The following is a 7,777-nucleotide window of genomic DNA, read 5'->3' as shown; positions in this document are numbered from 1 at the left end:
GCAGTGCTACTGGAGTTTTTAAACACCTCAGCGTCGCTGCTGGACTGAGAACCAAAAATATCCAGCCAACAGCGTCCTGTGGGCAGCGTCCTGTGACCACTGATGAAGGACTAGAGGATGACCAACACAACCTGTGCAGCAGCAGATGAGCCATCATCTCTGACTTTACATCTACAAGGTGGACTGACAAAAGTAGGAGCGTCTAATAGAGTGGACACAGTGTTTAAAAGCTCCAGCAGCACTGCCGTGTCTGATCCACTCACACCAGCAGAACACGCACTAACACATCACCAGCGTCACTACAGGTCTGAGAATGGCCCATCACTCGAATAATACCTGCTATGTGGGGGTCAGGTGGGGGTCCGGACCACTGATGAGCAGGGTAACAAAGTATCAGAGAAACAGATGGACTACAGTCTGTAACTGTAGAACTACAAAGTGCACCTGTGCAGTAAGTGGAGCTGATAAAATGGACAATGAGCGTAGAAACAAGGAGGTGGTCATCATGTTATGGCTAACCGGTGCATATTCAGCTCAAACGACCCACGCAAGACCCAAGCCAGTCTGTGTCGGAAAACGGGTGGGAAACAAAATGATCAACAGGTGAATGTGAAACTGCGACGGCTATTCGTTGAAGATGTTTATCTTTAAATATCTGATGATGTATTTACACGTACAGGTGAGGTGAAGCTAGAACCAAATTCAGAGACTACGGGCAGAATGAGAGCGTACCAGGAAAGGCTTAATTCACAGGTAAACACAAAAATAAAAAGTCTGTAATGTGATGCTAATAAGCGTCCAACGTCTACCTGTATTATTTATCTTCACAGAATGCTAAAGCTAACAGATTTGGCTGAAATTACGTATCGCGGAGGCACAAAATCTACATATTTGTGATAAAACGGAATAAAAATGAGCTAAAATGTTCGGAACGCAGGCGAACAAACGGCTACAAGTTGTCTCGAAGGTTTCTGATAGAGTCGTGTTAAAGGCGCTGGTTCGCGTTGCGGAAGTCGAGTTTTGCCAGCTTCTCATTCGAATTTCGCCGTTCCACCTTAAATGGTGCCGCAGCTCCATTCGTCGCCTCTGTCGCCGAATGGAGCTGCTGCACCATTTAAGGTGGAACGGCGAAGTTCGAATGAGAAGCGAACTCAGTGAAGTTGCGAAACGCTGCTATGTTGGCAGACCAGCTTTGGTAAGCAAATACAGAAACTACACCGCCGTAATGTTGTCATTTTTTCCGTTTTCATTTAAATGCGAGTAATATTAGTGGCAGAAGCTGCTTTTCAGCTTTTTCAACGTGTTTTCTCGTCAGTCATGAGTTGGAAAGGTCGACAGGAACTGTGAGGAGGTGCTATTAGCAAATTTTAGTGTTTACATCTATTTAATACACCTTTCTCCTCTCTAATAATCCGCTTCTGATGGCTAAATCTTCTGTAAGAGTGAGTAGAATCGGTAACGACATTAAACAGAGTGTTTAAAAAAGCTTTAAGCTTATTTATTGTGTTTTTTACTCATACCAGATGTGAACAACCACAGATCTCTTATGCTGTGGGGTTTAGATGAAGAAGCTCAGGGATGAAGATCCATGGGAAGATCCTGCATCACTACCTGTCCTGTAGTGCACCTGTGGTTAAGGAGGGCTTCCTGTACAAAAAGGTGGGCTATATGTAGAAAACACAGTTCTTTTGTAAAGGGAATGGTTCAGTTTAGTTCTATATAGGACCATTTCACCTATAGGGTTCTATATAGAACGGGTATACATCAGTATGAAGAACAATTTAACCCTGCAGAGAACCATTTGAGCATGGGATAGGTCTTGATAGAGCTTTATACCCCTCTAGTCGACTTTTGGCATTAGGCATGGTGACCTTAAGCTCATGTGTGTCCTATTTGGTCAACACATTTCTAACTGATCTACAAGCATTCTTTGTGCATGTGGCTGAATGTGTGAGCAATGGGTGACACTAATGGACAGATTGTTAGATAATAGTTGGTTAGATAGGGTTTATTTTCATTACCAATTATTATACGTATCATTGCTGATTGAACAAAATCTCGTATTTTCATTTCTCATTATTTGGCAAACACCAGCAGCCTTTCATGTAACCTTTAACTCTGTCCATTATTAGCCCATTCAGTGGATTAGGCTATGTGTTGTAGACCTATAATGACAGTTATCTAAAAAAAAAAAATCCAATATTAACAATGCATGTTTGATAGGGTTTTCAAGCAGTTATGTACCTCAGTCTGGCATTAGAAGCAACAATACGTTGGTCAGTTAATCATTCCCTAAAGGAATCAAATCAGTTTGAATTGTGAGGTCTGGGATTTGCACCCTTAGTTAGCCAGTAACCTCTGTGTTCTGTCTGATGTCCCCGCAGGGTGAAGTGAACACCTCGTATCAGAAGCGCTGGTGCACCCTCAAAGGGAACCTGCTGTTCTACCGGGACCGCCCGGGGGACAGGGAGATTTTAGGGGTCATTGTGTTGGAGGGCTGTTCCGTACAGCTGTGTGAATCGGATGAGCAGTTCGCCTTCTCTCTGGTGTTCAGCGAGACTGGCCTGCGCACCTACAAATTCTCAGCCGAGAACCAGGACAGCCAGGAGGGCTGGGTTAAAGCCCTCCACTCAGCCAACCACAGCTTCCTCTCCATCCTCCTACAGGACCTGCGCCAGCAGTACCAGGGTAAGACAGGACGGAGTCGTTTGGAAACAGTCATTTAATGAAAATAATATACTGTGATTATTTTATTTAAGCTTTCTGCCTCCATATTTGATTAATACATATTATTAAAACTATTCATTAGGTTGAAATAATAAACTTCATTCTGGAAATGAACTTCTTTCTAGATATTAAGTTTAATATAACGTTATTCTAGGTCTTAACTATGTTTTATGTGAGTGCATTTTACTCACTAGACAAGGAAGGAGAAGAAATAGAGCTGTTTTTTTGTTTTTTTTCTTTAGGGTTTTAATCAAAGTCTTTAGGGTTTTAATCAAAGTTTCTTTAGGGTTTTAATCAAAGTCAAAATTGTGCATTATAAATGTGTAAAATTATTAGAAATGGTACTGAATGATATTGAAAAGTCCAGCTCCGTCCCACTGAGGATTGCATTAAGTTAGCATAAAGCTGCCAGTCAGTAGAGCTGGACAATAGAGTTATGCAGTAACTGACGTCTGGGAGGTGGAATATACCTCTAACCCATCCTCCTTCCAATCTATAAATTCTCCTTCAAACCTTATAAATTCACGTCATCTTCTGTCTACTGTGACAAAGTTCTCGCAGTCCTCGCTACCACAAAATTTTCTCCCTGTTCCTCAGTCCTGTGACAGGCATATCTTACTTACAAGGGGAATCCGGCCTTCTAGCGACAGTCAAAAGCTGCCCAGAGCTCAAACTCGAACTCTACCCAACTCAAACTGAACAGTTTCTGTGATCAACACATCATTAAGGGTTGCAGTGTCCAAAGTTTATAGTCTAGTATGAGCTCAATTTGAGCTGCTTTTGGAGATTCAGATCCTTTAGACATCTGTGAAAAAGTTCGGGAGCACAGCTGCTCTGTCATCTTGGTTGTCATCATGCCAACAGCAGAGAAGACTGATTGGTCCGAAAGTTCATGTTGTCAGTGAAAGTTTGCAAAAATCTAACATAGGATAAACTAAATAATGTTGTATTTTCACCTTCTGAATAATTTAGTTTGCTATGCAAGATATGTCATGCAAATGCTCAAATTAGTTTTTCACCTGAATAAATTGCGTGAATAAATCACACTGAGTGTGTAACGATCTTTACAGTGTGCAAAAATATGGTTTTGATGTAAGTGGTTAATAGTATTTGATCATTTTTCTTTTGCATAATAGTGAATGGTGCATTTGTATTTTTGTGTGTGGTTAATTAAAAAACAAACATAATATTTTGTTTCCCATCAGCTTTATCAGACTTTGCATTTCCATATCATGCTTATCCGACATGTCTTGGTATTCTTGTCTTACAGAGACGGCAAAAGCGTTGGGAGTTAAACCGGTGGACTGTTCGTGGCTGGTGAAAGAGAGCATGCCTCATTCTCAGAAGCCATATATAACCTCCATGTTTTACACTGTGCCAGGTGCAAAAGAATCAAGGGGTCCCGGAAACAGCCAGCACCTTCAAATTCCACCCACCAGTGCCAAGCACCCCGGCAAACGCTCCCCAAAACTCTGGCCTAAACGGCACGCTCATGTCACGCCCCTCAACGGCCCAGCACCGCCCCTTGGGGAATGGTCAGAGCCCACAGAGGAGTTCAGCAAATTGCATGAGGACTTTGGCAAGGAGGTGAGGCAACTGGTGGCCGAGTGGCAGAAGAAGAGGCGGGAAACAACGGCCTTGCCAGAGGAAGATCTGATTGATTTGGGTTGAATTGATAGAATAAAATCTAATTTACACAATTTTCCCTTTTTCCAGATGATGGTTGATAAGCCACTGGTTGTGTTTACTTGGAAAGATTTTCACCAAGCCGATTCAATTCATTTCGATAATTATTAATTACAGACAAAGGTGTTTATGCGCACTCTACTCAACAGTCTGAGGAAAATCTCTGTTTCCGTGCTCACTACAAGTAAACAGATCCAAAATTATGTACATGTGTAGAGAACCGCTTAGTCAGTAAGAGTGAGATGAGCAGCAGTGAGCAGTGCTTGTGTTTTTAATTACTTTACTCAGGAAAATAAGCTGGACGTCCGTCCCACCGCCGTCTTTTAAAGATCAGAGCGTAAACTTCATCTCCTCTGCAGACCAGTTTCTGCTCCGCCATTTTGAACGGTGTAAACCTTTCACTATGCCACGACGCACATGCAGAACGGACTTCAACTTTCCAATAGGGAATATAATCAGATACATGTGTTTACACGGATATTATTCTTCTATTTAACAGATTATTTACAGCATTACCCACCTCGTTCAGTTGGACAGAAATTGCATTCCAAATGGCCTCAATCAGACTCGTCTATTCCGATTAAGGTGTACACATGGACGTATTCTATTCCAATTGAGCTATTAGTTGGGTTGTTAAGAGATTATCAGGCTGCATGTAAACATGGCTGCTGTGTTTGATGCCTGAAGTTTGCTTTAATTTTGCACTGGAGCTACAAGGTTAATGTAGCTAACAAATAATGACCCACCAGTTAGTATCATGCATGTCTACTTAATCACAAACGTATCATAGACTTGATATGATGTGGTTTCTAACACTGTTTGACATCTTGAAGCCTGAATTTTGTCCATGTTTAAGACAACAGCATTGAAAACCACATAAACAAGTTCACATATTGGGAGTTTGTGTAGTGCTAATTGGTGGGGTATAAGCTTCCGTTGTATATCAGTGCAAAGCTAAAGAAGCAAAATTTGGACACCTTGGATGAATGTTTTGCCTATTCAACTACATTTGGGGGAAAATTGTGTACATTTGATTTCACTTCTAGCAGCAAGAAGGAACATGACAAAAACTCTTGGAAATGTTATAAAATCTATTTTTGTAGAGCTTATGTGGCTTTTCAACTTGAAAAATGTCCACAGCGCATCAAAAGATTGGAGACACATAGCTTTTAAAAATGTTGTAATACATAAGCATGCTTTCTTTGGCAAATTTTAGATCTTCACTCAGGTGTTTCAACCAAAAGGGTTTCAATATGTGCTTTGAGCACAGTTTGGAAAGAAAACTGTCAGATCATTATTTAGGCAAATCCTGCTCATCATACCAAAGAAGGCATTATGATGAACTTGAAGCTGAGGATTAGCACCATAGATATACATACCCAGGTGCCACGCTGGGTCCAGCCAGGCACGTCAATGGCGCCACCGTTTTGTGGAGGTCAACATTGCAGCTGGACTGCATTCAGTACCTTTACAGAGCAGAGATACTGAGACTAAGAAAGATACTGTCTAAAATGATACTATTTCAAGAATATTGCTCTCAGAAAGTGGGATAGGGTTATATAACGGAGGGAACGCAGTGATCCACGCTCATGTCTGTGTGATGTTTATGTGTAGATATGGCCATATGGTTGGTGATGCACAGAGAACATGTGGATGTGATTGTTTTTCCTCTGGTTTTATATTAAGCTTATTTCATTTAATAGTCTGTTCAGGGGGTCTTAACTTTAGTAGTTGGATATTTACAGTGATGGTTAAAGCTTTGTAGCTGGGTAAGTTATAGCATTCCTTAATCCGTGTAGATATTCTTGTTTGGTTTTTCCCGTTCCACCTTAAATGGTGCAGCTTCAGACACCACAAAGTGACTGCTGCATGATTTAAGGCAGAACAGGAAAACTCAAGAAGCTGGCGAATAGGAAGCCGACTTCAGCTTGACTGAAGATGGTAACTAAACAGATTTGGTGAAAATCGGTTGAGTAATAAGGAAGTTGTGTCCGATTTAATCCTGAGACTCTTTGTCTCTCAATACAAGTGAATCTGTTCACAAGCGGATCTTGACCTCTCCAACATGGCGGACGCGCAGACATATCGCCTCAGATGGAGAACAGACAACGTGGCATCTTGGCATGTATATTTGCGTTTAGCACGTGGCTGTTTTTCTAACTTGATTGATTTCCGCTGATGCTTTTTAAACATGACTCCGATCATTTTTAAAGAAGGCGACGTGTCCGTGAACCTTTCACAGGTGGTGTAGACTGAATGACTGCTATCAATGCTGAAACTGAAGGCTTTTTTTGTGCGGATGAGTTTTGTATGCGTGTCATTGATTCACTTAAGAAAAATGAGTATCTCCAAAGTAGTATCTTTACAGAAGAGGGCAAAAATGTTCTTTACTTTCAATGTAAGTTAATGGAAAAAAGTTTTTATTCCAAGAAGTTCTTGAGCATTTCTGTTGGCCCAATCATCATGACATTTTCACACAATGTAAAGCACAGCTGCTGTGCTCAAATGATGCAGAAAAGTAAAAATTGCAAAAAAATGGAGATACATGTTTTTCATTGGACAGCGATGATTTGTAAAGCACCAACAAGCTAATTGGTGCACAATTCATGTTTAATGCTGGGGATGTTTTATTTTATTGTATTGTAATATTTAATACCACAGTGTGGAAGAAGGCCAGGTTTCCTGGATAATTATTTAGTTTTAAAAGAGTGATCAGTGGTGAATACTACCTACCATATTTGCTAGAAGCTGTGACTTAATGTATGTAAATTATATTGCCTGATAAAGTCTATTATTTAATGTAATGGATTCTTTCTCTTATTATTCGGTTTAGTTGTTTCTTTAAAGCCCTATTAAATGCACAGTTTTCCTCTCTTACCTCAGATGTAGGCGGTCAGACGAGACATGTTTGGTGTCTGAAGTTTATTCAAGGCTAATGCAGCTAAGAAATAATGGAAGCTTATGTCCACCAATTAGCACTGTGCAAGCCGCACATTTGAATCCTCACACTTGCCTCAAAATGTGTTGTTTAAAATGGACAAACGTACAACCATGATATTCATGTCCATGTTTACAGATCATAGTGTCACAAACCACATACAGTTGAGATTATTTGAAGGGGAATTCCACTAAACTGTGAAAGTTTCTTTATAATGACATGGGTAAGATGTAAACGGAGTCATTCAGATTGGTTTGGTGTGAAATGCTCTGTTCTAGAGAAACGTGGCGAGTCAGAATTCACCACTTGGTTCTTCAAGGGTTCTTTAGTAAAGAAAATGGCTCTAGCAATGGACAATCAAAGAACTCTGCATCATTGAAGGGTTCTTTCCATCATGAATTAGTTCTTCACATTGATGGTAGATTC

The 7,777-nt window shown here is 40.6% G+C and overlaps 1 protein-coding gene across 2 annotated transcripts; it reads left to right on the top strand.

The window, feature by feature from the left end:
* The first annotated feature begins 608 nt into the window (after positions 1–608).
* Positions 609–7,217, top strand: LOC108443171 (sesquipedalian-1-like). Of its 2 annotated transcripts, none has more exons than XM_017723626.2 (4): positions 609–753; positions 1,524–1,659; positions 2,385–2,688; positions 3,998–7,217. In XM_017723626.2, exons 2-4 carry the CDS (start codon positions 1,579–1,581, stop codon positions 4,396–4,398), a joined length of 786 nt encoding a protein of 261 aa, XP_017579115.1. In that variant the 5' UTR covers positions 609–753; positions 1,524–1,578; the 3' UTR covers positions 4,399–7,217. The 2 variants fall into 2 exon arrangements, with proteins under 2 accessions (XP_017579115.1, XP_017579114.1); XM_017723625.2 differs by lacking the exon at positions 609–753 and adding an exon at positions 1,114–1,195.
* Positions 7,218–7,777: the final 560 nt, after the last annotated feature.

The sequence above is a fragment of the Pygocentrus nattereri genome, chromosome 13 (genome assembly GCF_015220715.1).
Source record: "Pygocentrus nattereri isolate fPygNat1 chromosome 13, fPygNat1.pri, whole genome shotgun sequence".
Lineage (NCBI taxonomy): Eukaryota > Metazoa > Chordata > Actinopteri > Characiformes > Serrasalmidae > Pygocentrus > Pygocentrus nattereri.
Note: the sequence above shows the minus strand (reverse complement) of the source record. Positions and strands in the feature narration are given on the sequence as shown.

Bases quoted from the DNA above. Each gene is read 5' to 3' on its own strand.
- LOC108443171 (XM_017723626.2), top strand. From the start codon at position 1,579: ATGAAGATCCATGGGAAGATCCTGCATCACTACCTGTCCTGTAGTGCA. The intron at 1,660-2,384 runs GTGGGCTATATG...ATGTCCCCGCAG, and splicing joins AGGGCTTCCTGTACAAAAAG to GGTGAAGTGAACACCTCGTA. The intron at 2,689-3,997 runs GTAAGACAGGAC...CTTGTCTTACAG, and splicing joins CCTGCGCCAGCAGTACCAGG to AGACGGCAAAAGCGTTGGGA.